Raw genomic sequence first — 18,948 nt, forward strand, 5'->3', positions numbered from 1 at the left:
TCAATAATTCGGGAATCCATCTTACACTCAATTTCCGTAAATGGAATTGGTCATGAAGGACTGTTTCAACAGAGCTCACACTAATCTTCAGCTCCTGGGACAATTCACACACAGATATCGTGCGTAGAGCCATTAATCATGGAAGATCGCACCAGCGATCTTCCATGATTAACGGCTCCACTTTTCTGATCGTGCTGTCATCAATGGTTGAATGGGGATGACCTGGAATGGGCTCAGATTCTACTGATGTCCGACCACACCTAAACTGTATGTCCAGTGCTTCACAATTGCATAGGATGGGGCTTCATCCTTATATACAGCAGTCATCTCATGGATTTCTTTAGGAGATTTTCCCCTTCAAGAACAGATACCGGATTACAGCTCTGGCTTCAACTTTGTTCATGATGCTACTTCGTCACACGTTCAGCTCTGTAAGAGAAAAACAAATTAAGACCCAGGGCTGAATTTTACACCTTTAGTACAGAGATATGTGTGATACTACACAAAAAAATATCACGACTCTGCGATATGTGGAAGGTGGAAGTAGGTGAGGGCAAATTCTTTATTGAACCACCGTCGTAGAAGGAAAAGGCTGAACCATATTGGCCCACTAGACATGAATGGCATAACTGTTATGATCCTGTCCAGGCTACTGACAAATTGAATAATTTTGCATGTCTTCACATGTGAAGAAGTTCTTAAGGATGAGAATACTGAAGGTATGCCAACTTATTACTGGGAGCCAAATGATTTAGTGATAACGGAGAAGAAAGTGGAAGAGAAGCTAAAAGTAATTAAGGCATCTGGATCTGATGGAAATGATTGAGTTATATATTAAAAGAAGCAGCAAAAGAGATAAGAAAGTAAGCAAGCATTTGACCATAATTACGAGTGCACCATTGGATTTGGGAGAAGAACCAAGAGATTGAAAATGTGCAAATTGTCTCTTATATTCACAAGGGGCAAATTGATTAATTACAGTTCTGTAAGCGTGACTTCTGTTCCAAGGAAAATAATGGAGTCAACGTAGAAGTATTGCAGGATCGTTTTAGCAGGAATATAATTATATGGAAATCACAGCACATATATCTTAAGAGGAGTCTTGTTTGAATAATTGATTGTCAGAATTCTCTTAACAGGGATTTTTTCCAGATCATTGAGGATACCTTAAGAGTTCAGGGAAACTGCTATTTAGGTTAGCGAAATGGGTAATATAGCCCCCATGTTTATCTGATGATATGGCTCAAAGTAACACATTTCAAGAATTCTTGTTTGTTGCTGCAACAGCCAGTGTTTGGCAAGATGTTCTGCAGGTGACAACATTTCAAATGAGTGAGAAGATGAAGCCAGGGAAACAAGCCTAAATAACTTCAAGGGGTGTGTCAAGGTAATAAAATTATAGAAGAATACTCAGTGTTAACTGTGTCTACAGTTATGTCAGGAGTGTTGTCAATAAAATGGCTGAATTCAAACTCTTGGTTAGACAAGTATAGGGCTGCCATAATAGGGCTAAGAGAAATGTGGTGCCACCTGGAAATTCAGGATGATAGGTTCTACTATGGTACATATAATGTATTTAGGAAAGATAGGGAAGACAGAAAGGATAGTGGAGTCGTGCTTCTTATCAAAGTGGTTTGAGTTAATTGGAAGCAAAGGTATAATGAGAGTGGGAATAATCTATAGACCAGAAGATTGTGAAAAGCATGGCAAGGGTCTCTACATGCCAATGGAATGGGCAATCAAGTGTGAATGACTTATGGTTGATTTCAGTCTGCCCCCAATTGATTGGAATAAGTAGGAAAGAAAATCATAATGGGTAGTTTCCTTCCAATTTTTAAATAAACTAGATTATTTGTACCAGCATGTTAAAGAAAATACTAGGGTAAGAATATTCTTGACCTCACCAATGCCCACAAATCAGATGACATCATAGAGCTTAATGTACAGGAACCATTGGCAGGTAGTGATCATGCAGTTGTTAGCTGGAAGATGAAGAAATGTGTTGCAGTAGTTAAAGGCAAAGGCATAGGTTTTTAATTTCAGAAAAGTGAACTATGGCAGTTTAAGGCACTATATGGCATCTATTAATTAGGCAAATGCAGAGGCAGTGCTAATACATTAAAATCATCTGATACCTTTAAAGCAATAATCACAGAACCTATGAATGCGCATTACCATCGAGATTATATATAGCACAAGGAGGATGCTGAGATGGGTGAATATGAAGCTGGCCATTCTAATAGAGCAGATAAAGACAGCATGGGAAAGTTAAAGAGTGATGAAAAGTACTGAATCCTACAACAGTTACAATTTTATCTGTAATAGTACCACAGATAAGATTAGGGAGGCCAAGGCTGAGTGTGAGAAAGCACTGGCTAAGAGAGTAAAGAAGGGGAATAAGGAGTTTTTCTTGTATGTGAATACAGAGAAGAAAATGAATTAGATTTGACTCTTGTGTAGTAGATGTGGTAGTCTTATGTAGCCTAGCTGATATTGCTGATGATTTGAATAGGCACTTGGCATCGATCTTTACTGATGAAAGACCCTTTGTGCTGAGGAAAAGCTGTACGAATGAGGCTGAGCCATATGAATTTAGTGATTTTGAAATTACAGATGACTGTTTATTATTAAGGCTCTTGGAGTTGATTGTATATATCCAGTAATTCTGAGAACCACTGAGATTAATTATGAGGGGTATCATTGGACTAGGGAATGATTTCTCTGGATTGGAGAAGTGCCATTTTATTGCCAATATATAAAGATGATTCTAAGAGTGAATTTGTTAACTACAGACTGGTTAGTCTGACTTCAGTGGTAAGGAAATATTTTACAAGCAGTGATTAAGAGTGTAATCCAGGTACATTTAGATTTAAATGGCATTCAGCACGTAATTGAAAATCATATTTTACTGACCTAGTAAGCTATTTTGACACAGTTATTCATGACCTGGATGTAGAGAACAATTTCAGCGTAGTTTATTTAGATTTTAGTAAGGTATTTGACTCAGTCCCTCACAAGAGGTTACTGTATGAGCTTGAACATGTTCGGATTACTGGAAGGATTCATAAGATGAATTGTAGGGCGGCTGCAGGGCAGAAGGTAGGGGGTTGTGATTAATGGATATTCTTCAGATTGTTATAACATCAGAAGTGAGGTTCTCAAGGATTGGTTCTTGGACCACTGTTGTTTCTGATTTTCATAAATTACATTGATGAAGGAATAAAGGGCATGATGTCAAAATTTTCAGATAATATAAAGATTGGGAAAGTTGTTAATGATCAGTGCCAGGCAGCACTCCTTCAGCATGACTTGAACAGGCTTTTTAAAAATGGTCAGAAAAGAGACAGCTGTGTTTTAATGCAGCAAAATGTAAGGTCTTACACTTGGGGAATAGCAACTCAAGAATAACATACACTTGGTGGGGTTGATTGCACATGATCGCCTTAGATCCTAATGTGCCAATAAAATCATAATCTAATCTAACGGGGTTGAATTAAAAGCAGTAGAGGAAGAGAGGGATCTGGAAGTTACAATATGGGCAGGTATGAAGTTTTCTGAACAGTAAATAGGTGTGGTGTCCTGTCGATGATTTATGAAACAGTATCTTGTAGATCTAGGGAGGCCATAATCCCACTGTATGAAGAAATTGTAAGACTGTATTTTGAATACTGTGTCCAAGTATGGAGACCTCATCTGGGGGGGAAAAAAACCAAAAATATTGATCTTCTTGAAAGGGTCCAAAGACTGGCAACTCTTAGTTGGTAGATGACTTTCATCAACTGGTGAAATACCACCACTTTGCTTATTGGAGGCTTGAAGTGGTGAAACCCATGTTTAGTCTCTAGAGCAAAGTTTCCGGCAACCCCCTCCCCCCATACTTCTCCTTCAACCCATGAACGGTACTAAGTACTATAGGTTTTGATACCTTTCGTGTTTGGGGTTTTCATTAAAAAAAAAAAAAAAAAAATTCGCTTGGTCAGATCAGCAAAAGGGCATCCATACAAAAAAAAAAAAAAAAGACTTCAATTATGTGGACTATAGAGCTTGGCAACCTGGCACTGCAGAGGGAACCTGATTGAGAGTGCATCTGAGAAAGGTTAGTAAAATGAATGAAGGCAGAATTGTCACTGTTATAGAGAATTCCAGAAAGAGGTTTAGACTAGATTATAGGAAGTTTTCTTTTAACCAGCAAGTCGTTGATTACTGGAACAAGTTGCCTCCACAGGTAGTTTAGGCTGACAGTTTCAATAAAAATTTAAAGTTCATCTGAATGATTACCTAGAGGAGAGCAATACATAATTTGTATTTTCTTATCTACTTTTTTTTTTGTCTGGTCCAGCAGAAGCCTGTGGAATATAGTGCAAGGTTCCTTGCACTATTTAGCTAATACTAATTTGATTAGCTACTATGATGCAGTAATAAAGGAACTAGAGGGAAAAACATATTTTTGACATCATATACTTATACTTCAGTAAAGTTTGACACTGTTTCACATGAAAGTACAAATTGGAGCATTGTGGCAGATTACTGTTATGGATAAAGCAATAGTTTAATAGCACAAGAACACAGAGCAGTTATAAGTATGCTCTGCTTTTCTTGGTCTAATATTATTAGTGGAATTGCTGAGACTCTTATTGTTTTTAATATTTATTAATGATATTGACGAAGGCATATATTTAATTTTGTATTAATACAAAGAGGTTGGCAGGATGGTTAATGACAGCAATCAGGGTATGCTACTGCAACAAGACCTAGAAAAATTAGGCAGTGCAAATGGGCAGAGAAGTGGCAACTGAAGTTTAACCTTGATAAATACTAGGTACTGTGGCCTTCTGTTAATATAGCATTCTAGTATTGCACTCAAGGTGGTGAAGAACGAAAGAGACCTAGGATTAATTGTACCATCTGTCGTGAAGTTCTCTTAACAATGTAGAATAGGCTGCTAGGGCAGCTCAGTGATATATAGAAATTAGGTCAGTGATATATAGAAATTTTGTTAGCAGGGACAAGGAGGTGATTATCCCATTGTGTGAAGCAATAGTTGTGCCACATTTTCTGTACTGCACACTGGTCTGGAAGTGTTCATTTTAAGAATGATATGGAACTGTTGGAATTGGTGCAGCACTGAAACTAAAGCATTTAAACTACAGCATTTAAACTAGGCACTTCAGGTCTTCTCTTCCACTGTGAGGAGAAGATCTGATTGAAACTAAATGATGTAACTTGGCAGATATTATAGTGATTAGTTATGTGTAAATAAGCTTTGTTGAATCATTTAATTTCATCCAGATCAACTATAAAAAGTCATCCATTGTTGGCTATCAGAACAGTTAAAAATATTTATTAGTCTGTCTTAGCGATGAAATGTTTATTTGTAAAGTTCCCCTTCCCTCTTTTCTCAAAATGGAATGCATATATGTTATTTAGAATGTGTGGTATTTATAGATGATGCACTTCTGTTTATAATGTGTAATATTTAAAACATTTAAAATTTATATATAATTTTTTAATTTAATAGTATATTATACCATTATAATATATTGTAGCATTATATATAAAATTTTATATTTTTTAATATAAAATTTTTAAAACATTGAAATTTATTACATTGAAGGTCAGCCATCTTAAATATTCAGAACATTTATCTGATAAATATCTTTATTGTGACATCATTAAGTTTGAAAATTTTATAATAGTTTTTTGCATATATGTTGAATTCCAAGTAGTTCTACATTTTCTTTTAGAATATACTTGACTTATGGGAAATGGTAAAATGCATGACAGATGTTCCCTTGAAGACTACTAAGGATATTCTTGCATCTCGCTGTTCAGCAGTTTTGCAAGCAGCTTTTGTTACTCAAGCACGTAAATATCTGGAGAAAAAGTATGCATAATTTCTCTAAATAAATCATTATTACATTTTTGTAAAAAAAAAAAAAAAAAACCTTTGGTTTTTTTCTATCTTTGCAGTTTTTTTCAGCAAAACTCTTTCATTGCTGGCTAATCTGTTGATCTTTTTGACCTGGGATTAAAAATTATGGAATTGAGTCAGCCAGAACTGGGGAGGGCAGAGACATTTTTGGGGCTTTCTTCTCACTATGGCTGACTATGGGTATGGCTTCTCACTTTGGTTACACTAGGAAACAGAGGTTAAGAAAAAATAAATACATAGAGATAAACATACATAAAAATAAAATTCTTATTTTTAAGAATTTTATTTTCTGAGATGCTTGCCGATGCCTCCAAAACCTGATGTCCATACTGGCAAGAGGTGCTGCCAGCAGTTAATTTATGGGTGAGGGATTAAATCTATTGACCAATAGTAAGATGTTTTTCTATCCTGGATCTAGTAGTTCTTGTTAGAAGATCATCTGAGGTTGTTGTGTAGGCTGGTTCTAAGGGTCTGGATGGTGTTGTATGTGGACTGCTCTTCTGGATAGCTGGGCTATTTTCTTTATTTTTCCCATTTTTCCATTTCTGTTTTCTTGTTGAATAGGTGGAAATATTGAGAGTTGAATTTGATTCCTTGTTTTCTGTTAATTGGTGAGGCTCCGAACATTTTTATGAAGAAAGCGTCTTTAAATTTTCTTCTGTTGACTGGTTGTCTGTAGAGAGGATTCTAGTATCATTGAAGTCCTATGTGTCACCACATCGGATTGCATGTAGGATTGTGTCAGATTTTAGTATTCTTCCATATTGTACATCTTTTTTTATGTTCTTTGATTCTGCAGTTGCGTCTTCTATACGATTCTCCTGTATATGTACCCCCACACCTACAATCTATTTTATAAATAGGTCCTCTAGGGCTGTTGTTTTAGGAATCCGCTTAACCAAGGTCAAACTTGGAAAGGTGGCGATTCCATATTTTCACGCCTCTTTTGCTATTTTTGTACTGATTGTTGGTATGTAAGGTATGCATATGGTGGTTCTTCTGCCCCTGCTGGGTTGGGATTGTGTGAAGGTGTGTTCTTGAAGGCAAGCCTGGTTACTGTTTAGAGTTCTTGTTGGAGGTTTCTTCTTTACAAATTCTGTATGCTCTGAGGATGAGGGATTTGAGAACACTGATATTTGTTGAGAAAGGATGGCAGGATTTGTAGTTTAAGATGATCTGAGTGTCTGTAAGGCTTCCTGTAAACTTCCATAAGTAGCCCGTGGGGGTTTTCCGGTGAACAATGTTTTGGAAAGGAAGGCTGCTGTTGTTTTCTATTTCAGTTTTGAATTTGATCTTTTGATAATGGTTGTTAAGAGGTTCAAAATACAGTTGAACTTCCCTATAACGAATTCGATAAATCCAGCGAAAAAATTTGTTATAGAGAAATTTCGTTATACAGAGAATATATTTTTTATTAGAAATTGTTATCTAATTAGAAAATGAAAACGAATCTACATTTATTTTTAATGTATTTTATTTCAAAAACATACTTATTTAAATTTAAAAAAATCTGTAATTTTCATTTGCACAGTACAATTAAAAAATTGTCTGATTCTCAAAAAAAACCTCACATTTGTTCAGAGCATTAAAAACATCATCAGGAACATTTTCACAAAACTGTAGACCCATAGGAACCGTTTTAAAAGTTAATCATTTCTTCGCAAGTTGTCTTTTCTACGGGTTGTTCTGATGCGTCTTCAGCATCATCGTTAATTTCTTCGTGATCATGGTCGTGTCTAACACTGTTCAGCAGTATTTCATCTTCATTTGGATGTTCTGCTGTGATCTTACATAAACATAATTATCCAGTGTTATTTCATTTTTGATGTTTCCGGACAATTCTAATAATGTCCAATAGTTTTTCAGTTGTGAAAGGGGCAGTTCATCTTGTTCGTCCAGTCATTGTTCGACTTCTGTATTCAATGCAAATCCTGCTTTCAAAAAACAATTTTGAATAGTGGTATTCAGTGACATCGTTTGTCCAAACTTTTGCCAGTTCAGAGATGCAATCTCTAAGTTTAATTGTAACCTCCAAGTTTCTATTTTCTGATAACACATTGACAATCTTCATTATTATTCTCTTTCAATAATGAAGTTTAAAATTTTTAATAATGCCTTGGTCCATTGGCGGAGTTTTGACGTTATGTTTGGTGGTAAAAACAACGACTTCGCACTTTTAAGTTTGGCAGGGTGTGCCGGACAGTTGTCAGTTACCAACATGATTTTCCTTTTTAATTTTTTTGTTATACGCTTGTCTAGTTTTAATATCCATTCTTCAAAAATATCACTTGTCATCCATGCTTTTTTATTAAAGGTGTAGTCAACTTCCAAAGATTTTGTGCCTCTAAAACATCTTGGGTTTTTTGATATTCCGATGACTAAAAGTCTTAATTTTTCACTTCCTGTCTTATTTGCTCCAACTAGCACAGTGATTCTTTCTTTGCTTTGTTTTCCGCCAAAACAGTTTTCATCCTTAAAAGCAAGTGTTCTATTCGGTAAACATTTAAAAGAATAAACCCATTTTGTCAGCATTAAAAACATCCTTACGCTCATATTCTTCCACAATCTTCTTTAAGGTATTGTTCCTCCAACTGTTGCAGTCTTCTTCGCTTACATTAACACTTTCTCCACAAATAACCTTTTCCACAATTCTGTGGCGCTTCTTAAATTTATTTAGCCACCCAGTGCTCGCATTACATTCTGTATTTGCACAGTCCCTTGGAATGAAATTCCAAGAGACTGTGCAAATTTCAGAGCTTGTTGCTTAATTATTAGGCCCAATATTGGTATATTCTTTTCACGTATCATTTGCACCCATTTTAGAACAGCTTTATCAGCATCTTCATATATACACAACTTAATTTGTTTCTTGTCTGCTCCTCCTTCAATTGCATTTAAAATTGATTCTCGATTTTTTAAAATCATAGATAAACTGCTTGCAGGTATGCCATATTTCTCCGCAACATCTTTTTTCTTAAAACCCTGGTCAATATCATAACAATCTTTGCTTTATCATTAATACTTAAACACTTTCTTTTTGACATTGTTTCCGCAATTGTAAAAATTACTCGACTGCAGCTCTTGCCTATGCATACACCGCAAACTTCACTGCGCTGGCCATATAGTGAATTGTTAGTACTGCCTACTCAATGACGTTTGCTTGCCAATTCAACAGTATCACGTGACCTTTCCAATCAATCACTTTGAAGAAATATACGACTTTGTGAATTTCTTTTATTCTGCTTTCATTCGTATATACATGAAATAAAAATTTATGGTTAATATATGCTGTATGTTACTTTTCAAAAAAAAAAATACAAGAGCATATAGCTTATGTGATTGATGACGAACAAAATTTAAAAAAAAAATTCATGAAAACCATCTATTGGGAGTGCAGTTAGATGAGAACGGACATATCATATAATGATTGACACGAAGGTTATGTGGTACAACTGAGGTGAGAAGCGAATGTCACTTAGTAGGCATTACTAAAAACCGACTATGGTAGCATTCTATGTATTGCCGCTGCAGCATGCTCAAGTTTACCGCAGCGAATTTCGTTTTCCCCTGAGCCAACATCAATTTACAAATCTACCCTATTTATTGTAAAGTTTATGACCACTTTTAAGAAAACCCATTTGGTTTAATAACTGTAACAAAAATGAAATAAAGACCCTCCTACGTTCGTCAATGGCCACAATGTTCACTAAAAGGATAATTATTTAATTCCAGATGCTAATGCGCAATTTCGGAAGGAAAGAGGCAGCATATTTGAGTGGCTGTTTAGCAGTAAATGCTTGAAAATCTTAAAATGCTTTTACTAATTTTTTTTAAAAATTCGTTATAGAGAGACTAACACTTCTCTATATGAGGTTAATTTTACATGTAATTTCATTTCAAGGTGCAGTGTTTTGTGAAAAAATTTGTTAAATAGAAGTTCGTAATAGAGAAGTTCCACTATATTTTAGTAGGTTTTCTGTTCCGTGACTCCAGATGGCTATTATATCGTCAACATACCTGCTCCAGAATTTTGGTTTTTTTAGATTGGTTTTCCAGAAATTCTTTTTCTAATTTTGACGTAAATATTTCTGCCATGAGTGGAGAGAGGGCATTTCCCATGGTAAAGCCATAAAGTTGCATATAGAACCCTCTGTAAAATGAGAAATAGGGTTTCCCCTATTGAAAGGTTTACAAGATGTAATATTAATGAGGTTGGTAGGGGTCTTGGATATCCTAGATAGATGTGGTTGTCTATTGCTTTAAGGAGGCATGTTTTAGCTTCTTCCTCCAACAATAACTCCAAACAATAACCAGACTTGCCTTCAAGAATGGATTTCCTCTACATGTTATTAACACAGCAATATAAGACATCTGTTAAGAACCTCACACAACCCCCAACTCAACAGGGACAAAACCACCACCACCATATGCCTACCTTACATACCATCAATCAGTACAAAAATAGCAAAATAAGCAAGAATATATGGAATCACCACCTTTTTTAAGAGTTTGGTCTTGGTTAATTGGATCCTAAAATAACAGCCCAATAACCCCAACAAACCTAGAGAACTTATTTATAAAATAGACTGTAGGTGTGGGGGTACATACATACATAGGAGAATCACTTAGAAGACTCAACTGTAGAATCAAAGAACATGAAAAAGATGTATAATATGGAATAATCCTAAAATCCAACACAGCCCTACACACATTCCAGTGTGGTGACACTTGGGACTTCAACAATACTAGTACAACAGAAGAAAATTTAAAGATGCCTTCTTCATAAAAATGTTTGGAGCCTCATCAATTAACAGAAAAACAAGGAATCGAATTCAACTCTCAATATTTCCACCTATTCAACAAGAAAATAGAAGAAATGGAAAAATGGGAAAAGGAAAATAGTCCAGATATCGAGAAGAGCAGCCCACATACAACCCCCCTCCAGGCCCCAGAACCAGCCTGCTGAACAACCACAGATGATCGGAGTATGAGGTAAAGTTCACCCCAAGGTTTCCTCTCTAACAAGAACTATTGGATCCCAGGATAGTAAAACATCTTACTATTGGTCAATAGATTTAATCCCTCAACTACAAATTAACTGTTGGCAGTGTGCACATCAGGTTTTGGAAGCATTGGCAAGCAGGAGTCTGAGAGCAGGTAAGAATTTTATTTTTATGTATGTTTATCCATATATATTTATTTATTCTTAACTCTGTTTCCTTGTGTAAACAAAACAGAAATTCACAATTAATATTTATTGGAATATAATTAATTACAAATGTTCCCAAATTGTAATCCTCTCTATTTTCTACTCCTAACAGCTTGGTCTGATGATAGATATCAGTAAGATGCCTGAAACGTCACTTTAAGTGAATAATGATTTGGGCTATAATCTTAATAAGTTTAATAAACTATATTATTAATTTCACATGGTATAAGAATGGTTATTAATTAAAGTAATTAATTTTCATGGAAAACAACCATGTAACATCCTTCCCTAACTATATTGTCATCTTTTCAAACTTCTAACCAGTACAATATTAAGTACTGTAGCTTCTATTACCTTTTGTGTTTTCAAAAAATAAAAAAATAAAAAGGGTTCTGTATCCAGTATACCAGAATGGAACCATCTTTCTGTTATTCCTGTGTTGTCTGCATTTATTGACTTAACTAGTACACCTAATTCTGTTTTTACACGATAGATATGTTCCTGAAAAATACGTGTAAAAAATTTGTGTAAAAAAATACATTGTATTTGTGGAAGAAAAGAAGATTGGTTCCGGACCTAAAAAATCAGTAAAAATAATTAAAAAAAAAAAAAAAAAACACATAAAAATATTCGTTTTAAGCTTATTATTTTATTTCAACAAAATACACATGTAATAATATGTAACGAAAATGTATTAAAGTAAATTTGTATGCATATGAAATGAAAAAAATTCTTCATGAACAAAAAAATCTGTTTTACACATAAGATTTTATTCATTTTCACTTTCTGATAATATGGCGCATACGTTTGCGTACGACTGGAATATCACTGCTATCACTAGAAATGTTGTGGACATAGTCTTCTTCCTCTATTAATGAAATTCTTTCTGTGATCTCTTGAGCAAAATCAGCACGAGTCTCCTCTGGTGCTGATGTTTCACCGGCTTTACGAACGAATTCAGTTATTAATCGTTGTGTTCGTGTTTTGGTTAGGCCGTTATATAATTCTCTGTAAGAGGCTGTGAACAACTTCAGTTCATGTTGAAACTTCCCAGTGCGTTCCTCATTAGGGTCATGTTCGACAAAATGATTGCATAATTTTCTGGCCAGTTCCAGACCTTCTTTTATTACTTCTGCATTTAGAACAGCATCATTTTCTTCATTATCACTACGTTCTGTTGGATAAGGAGTCCCAAGGACAACCTCTAATATTTCATCTTTGCTTAGGGCTTTGTCAGTTAACAATTCATCAGTATCTTCAAACGATAGATCATCGAATCCTTCTCCACCAATTTTGTGTGCCATTGTAATGATGTTGGGAAATAAGGAGTCCCAAGGACAACCTCTAATATTTCATCTTCACTTAGGGCTTTGTCGGTTAACAATTCATCAATATCTTCAAACGATAGATCATCGAATCCTTCTCCACCAATTTTGTGTGCCATTGTAATGATTTTGGGAAATTTGGTCAAAGATCGGTCGATGGGATCTTTGCTTTTTACACATTGTGGCCAAACCGCTTTCCAACACAGCATTTAAAGTTGCTGGTTTTAATTCAGTTAATGCTAATCCAACTTGATTGATACAATCCATAATTGAGAATTTCTTCCACACATCAATGACTTAGTGTTTCATCATTCAGTTTGTCCAAAACGTGTTGGAATGTTCGTTTTATGTAGTATGTTTTAATTGTCGCAATTATACCTTGGTCTAGCGGTTGTATCAAAGATGTAGTATTAGGTGGCAGAAATAAAATTTGTACGTTTGGGTGTTCCAAGACAGGATGGCTGGGTGCATTGTCAAGAATCAGAAGAACTTTAAATTTGAGACCTTTCAAATTCATATAACGTCTGACTTCTGGGACGAAACATTTGTTGAACCATTCTGTAAAGATAACAGTGGTCACCCAGGCCTTCTTGTTTGCCATCCAGTGAACAGGAAGTTTATTGATATCTACACCTTTCATTGAACGTGGGTTTAGGGCTCGATTTACCAGCAGTGGTTTCAACATACGATCTCCTGAAGCGTTGGAGGAAAATAATAAGGTGACACAATCCTTAGCTACCTTAAAACCACCAGCAGTTTTCTGCGATTTGGCTAAATACGTTCTGTTCGGCATTCGTTTCCAGAAGAAACCAGTTTCATCTGTATTCCACACTTGATCAGGTGTATCCTCCATCTTCAATAATTTTTGCAAGTTCTTGTGGGAATACTTTAGCAGCTGATTCATCTGCAGATGCAGTTTCACCTTTGATTTTTATATTACGAAGAGCATTCCTTTTAAGAAACCCTGTCATCCAACCTGTACTCGCAGAAAATTCATACTTTCTGTTTAACTGCGATGAAGTGCTTGGCTCCTTTTCTTTAATCTGTCTGTAAATTCTTAGTGCTGTTTGCTTGATGGCATTTCCATCTACTGGTACTCTTTTTTGTGACTGATCTTCTATCCATATTACCAGAGCCTTTTCCTTTTTTTCCTTGACAGTATCTCTTGTATATGATGATGAATTAACACTTACTTTTGTTCCAGAACATACCAACTTCCTAATTGCGGCTTCATTTTTCTTAATAGTTCTTACGGTAGCTTCATGTACACCAAAATGCTTTCCTACAGATGTAGCCCCTTGTCCAGTTGCAAGACGATCTAAAATTTGAATTTTAAGTTCCAAAGAAATCACTTTCCTTTTCATTTTGGTAATAGGCGAATTATTTGACATTATATAAGGGCTACCGAAAAATATCTCAGTTATAATTAATAAAATAAGGTATGAAAAATTTGTAAACTTACAATTTATTGGACTATTGGCAAAATTAATAAATTTATATGTGCACAAATTTCACTAAAGATTCTTTCACTTTGAAATAGAGCTTACTACTAAATGTCTTCTGAAGATACAATGCACGAATACCGTAGATGTGCACCAAATTCAATAAAAACGTTGATTCATAGATACCTAGACGTACACATTGGTAAACAAAAGCACACGTTTCAAAACGCACACACTAGCTGTTATCCAATCTATTGGTACGTGTAATATAGAAATGATACTAATATGCCACAAATAAAAAAAAAATTTCTTAGAATTTAGGCAAAAAAAAATTCATAGAAATCATGTTAAATCAAAATGACTCGTGTAAAAAGAGAATGAAATATTCATTTTGAATTTGTGTAAAAAAAGTTCGTGCAAAAACAGAAATTAGTTGTACTTCAAATTCATGATATTTATTACTATACTCCCAGCATTAGTGTGCAGTGCAAACATATGAGGGTCTTCCTTTTTTACGTTTGTTGTTACTTGAACACATTCCATACAGTTGCTTATAGTAGTATTTTCTCATGGAATTTTACTTTGTATTTAAAATATTGCTTTCATCAGTACATCTTTCCATCATCAGAATGCTCCTCTTCTGAAGTCTCATACAAAAAATTTTTAGTCGTGTGGAAGCATAACTATAACCTATCATCAGATAAATGCATATCTTTATTACCCCTAGCCTCCCTAACTAGCAGTTTCCCTGAATGCTTAAGGTCTCCTCAGTGATATTGGCAATGACCTTTGCAATGCCATTGTTTAAATGTATTCTGTCTCTACAAAATGGATTTCTTCTACCTGCAGGTGGGCCATGCTGATAAAAAAATTTCCACCAAAGTCTTGCAGAGTCTCCCAGTCTTGAGTTCATTTGCAAGGCTTTCAGCATATAGTTTCTACTATCATGCCAGGACAGAATTGCAGACATATACATTATGATCTAACCCATGGCAATTTTTTTTAGCACTATCCTAATATTTGTTTAACAAATCACCTGTCTTTTGTGTGTAGTTAATGCCACTAGTTTCCACTTGAATAATAATGTCCCCCCCCCCTCAATCTGACAACCCATTAATATCTTCATAAATTTTAGCTCCTGGTAACCACATACCTTGGTTCTATTCCATCTATTCTTATTACAAAAAATGTTTCCTGTTTTCCTCACTGTAGAGTCAGTTTAGAAGCAATACACTTCAGTTGCAATTTTTCAATCACATCTGGCATATCTAAATCATTCTGAAGCAAAATGACCTGGTTTTGGTTGTTTAGCTACTTTTAAATCATCAGCAACTGTGACAACTGTATTTCCTTGTCATTATTATAAAAGAAGGTCCAGGAGGATCCCCAGAACTGAATGCTGCTGCTGCACCTTTCAGTTACTGCCTGATCCAACAAAGGATCTTACAGTAATCTGTAATTTGCTCTAGTTTGTATAATAGCCTTTCATGGGGAATCACATCTAAAGCTTTACTGAAGTAAAGAGAAATACAGGAATACAGGTAGTTTATGATGGTTTCTTTTGCAAAGATTCACAATAACAACAGTTTTGAAACCAGAAGGCCAAAAATATTAAAAAAAAAATCTAAAAAATTTCAAAAATGCATAACTATAAATACCAGATATGATGCAAAGAAACAGCACAGTCAATCAGAGATGAGAGCTATCCCCATTTACCATCTAAGCCAATCAGGGATGAAGATAAGAGGAGAGGAACACTCAGTTTGCTTGTTGTTGGTGTTCTATTGTTGGGCTACAGTGTATTCTACAGTGTAAATTTGTGAGTTTTAATTAAAAATTGTTGATTAAATTAATTAAATAAGATCTGCCATGTCTAGTAAGAGAAGTGCAGTAAAAACCAAGTGAATGTGAAAATGTCACTAAAAAGTCATGTAGATCTATCATGCCAAAAAAGATGGAGGTAATTCATAGAATGCTATATGGTCAGACACATCCTAATGTGTGTAGAAGTATGAAATTGCCTCCGTTGACTGTGAGTACCATAATGAAAAATGCAGATAAAATAAAACAGTCAATGCAACATGCTATGACAGTAAGTGCGATGCAAATGAGTTATAGCAGAAGTAAACTTTTAGTAAAAATGGAGATGTTATTGTATTATCATTGTGGGTAGATGACTTAAATAAAAAAAAAACATTCCGTTCACTCAAGCTGTTATTACTGATAAGGTAAAGTCAATTTTTGAAGATCTTAAGTAAAAAGAGGGCAGTGATGAGACATTTTTAGGTAGCAAGGAATGGTTCATGCAATTTAAATCTCGAAGTAAGTGCTGCTGTGTGACATTAAGTGGCAAGGCAGCAAGTGCAGATGCTGAGGCTGCTGCAGCATTTCCTGCAGAGTTTGAAGCCATTGTACAGACGGTAATTATCCTCAAGGGCCTAAACAAAGCCTTGTTGCTAGTCTACTGGAAATGAAATGGGAGGGCTTGGGTGACACAAGAAACCTTGGATTGATACACACAAGGCCACTGCAAGTGGGTAGGCGAGGTAAGCGTTGCTTACAGGCGGCAGTTCAAGAGGGTGCTGAAATTTTTTCGATGTTGTTTTCTGATTAGTTAACACTTATCAGTATTCAACGTTTAGGACGGCAAATTTTATTTTGCTTACTGGCAGCACATAGGAATGCAGCACTACTGGATACACAAACTATTTTTGCCCTACTGTGCTCCATTTTTGTCAAGAGAATGAGTTACCAGTCAAGGCTCTTCTCTTGAACAATCCCTCTGATCATCCTGCAAACCTTGCTGAAGTCAGAACTTCTCTGGACATCAATATTGTTTACATGTCACCAAACACCACTTCAGTTTTGCAACCAAAGAGGGCGGTGATGAGACCAGGGGGTAATAGCAACCTTTAAAGCCTATTACCTCCTCCAAACCTTCATGGTAATGATGAGTTTTGGACAGGTCACACAAAACTATCAAGGATTATTGGTGCTCATTGAACGTTTTGAAGGGCATTAATAACATCGACACAGCTTGGGAGGAATTGTCAGTGAACTGTTTGAATGGAATGTGGTGCAAACTTCTCCACCAATTTATACATGACTTCATCACAGGATTAGAGCCAGTGGAGCACACAATTGAAGACATTAGCAGGCTTGTGCAAGAGGCAGGATTGGATGAGGTTACTGCTGTTGACGTAACAGAGCGTTGGATAGCCATGGACAGCAGCTTTCCAATGAAGACTTGGAAGAATTGGCTAAGGAACTAAGCCAACAGAAGGAGGAGGAGAAAGAAAAAAAATGAAGAACCGCCTCTAAAATCTATGAATAAAAGCGATCTACAGTGCATCTTTCAGCCATGGAGACCCTCACTGATGAGCTCTGTGAGATTGACCCTGTTTGGGAGTGAAGTGCAAAAGTGAAAAGGAGTATAATTGTATCCATTGGCCTTTATTCTGAGATTCTCAAAGAAAGAAAGAGGAAATCTCGACAGTCAACAGTGTATTCTTTCTTCAAAAAAAGAAAAGATCCTTAATCAGTGACTTCATCAGAGAAGTAAAATCTCTGCATTATGCCACTGTCAAAAAAGATCAATGCAGGGGACTTACAGTGGCGCTTACAAAAACTTTCAGTCTGGGATGCGAACATATCAAAATAAATGTACAAAATTTAATTTTTTTTATTTACTTATATTTTGTTTGGTTTTTCTATACTGTATTACATTTAATTGTGATTTATATTCTTAAAAATACTATTTTTACTTTCATAGTATTCATTTCAGAGCTTTAAATACAATAATATTATTTTACATATTCTAGTTTTGAGAGTATCCTGGAACGTAACTCATTGACTTACGTTATATAATTAGGTTCATTTTACACTGATTTTTTTTTTTTTTTTTTTTTGCGACAGTTCCTTCAGGAATGGAACCCCGTTGTAAACTGAGGGCTACCTGTAATGTAAAAGTTGTTTCTTGCCTCCAGCTGTTTTATGACTTCATTATAAATAATTAACTACATTGGTCAGTCAAGTCTTTCCCATTCAAGAATTCATTAAGAATACAATTCCTATTGAGATGGTCCTTTATTGTATTCTTATTGACATACAACATGATGTTATTCACCCGTAGTAATAGGTCTAGAGATAGAACCAAGAAGAGACTGGATCAATGGTGTCAAGCAAGCCATAGAGGAAAGAGGGCACGATACTTTAGGATTAGAGATCTGGAATGCTGTATTCTTGACTTCCCTCAATTTAGAGAAAATGGATAGCATAGAGAGGAATAGTGAATGGAAGGTTGATAGTGAAGTAAATTGGCACAATGATTTCACATATCAGTAAATTATATGAAATTTGAAACTGAATGCCAAATTTAATCAAAAACTAAATGCTAGATTAATAAAAATTTCCCCAAAATTTTTTAAAAAGTTTATTTTATTTTACAAATTCTTCAAACACACTTTCATGACATAAGACAGATAGTCCTGCCAAGCACATAGTGTCCATTTGTTGGTGCCTTCCAAAATCCTTTTAAACATAGTGAGTGCACCGTAGAAAATAGTAAGAATATTTAGGTTTTCAAGTAAATAGTTTATTTCAGATGAATGGAGTACCACAAGTGATAGGTGAATTCATCTATAGTTTACTTCATGTGAATGATGAACCATGGTAAGGGAAGCTTTTTCTTTTAGTGATCCCGAAATCTTTAGCTGTCACTCTTGATTATTCATTATTAATGGAAAATGTGAAATGATGTTGGAAAGGTACTGCTAAATCAAAAGACATCAATTGGTACCTTTGAACATGACACTTTAAATATAAAATAAATAAATTTTATGTTAATGCTCTAGTATGACCACAGGGTCAAAGAGTTCACAAGAGAGAGAGAGAGAGAGAGAGAATGCAAGGAACAGCACTGTATTTAGTAGTTGTAGGCTTGAACGATGGTCACTTAAAGCATATGTACTTATGCATCCTCATACCTGATACTCCAGCAGCCTGGAGCCTTTCCCCTTATCTTATTAGTAATATAGTTAA

General features: G+C 35.3%; 1 protein-coding gene across 2 annotated transcripts in view; it reads left to right on the forward strand.

The window, feature by feature from the left end:
- Positions 1-18,948, forward strand: part of LOC150090015 (nuclear pore complex protein Nup93-like) — a 220,838-nt gene that overhangs the window by 88,487 nt on the left and 113,403 nt on the right. For both annotated transcript variants that reach the window (XM_090368937.1, XM_090368936.1), the window contains exon 9: positions 5,745-5,884. In XM_090368937.1, coding sequence (XP_090225063.1) covers positions 5,745-5,884 — 140 coding nt within the window. The remainder of the gene's footprint in view (positions 1-5,744; positions 5,885-18,948) is intronic.

This window comes from Mastigoproctus giganteus, chromosome 2 (genome assembly GCF_048544385.1).
Source record: "Mastigoproctus giganteus isolate SK-2022 chromosome 2, ASM4854438v1, whole genome shotgun sequence".
Taxonomy (NCBI): domain Eukaryota; kingdom Metazoa; phylum Arthropoda; class Arachnida; order Uropygi; family Thelyphonidae; genus Mastigoproctus; species Mastigoproctus giganteus.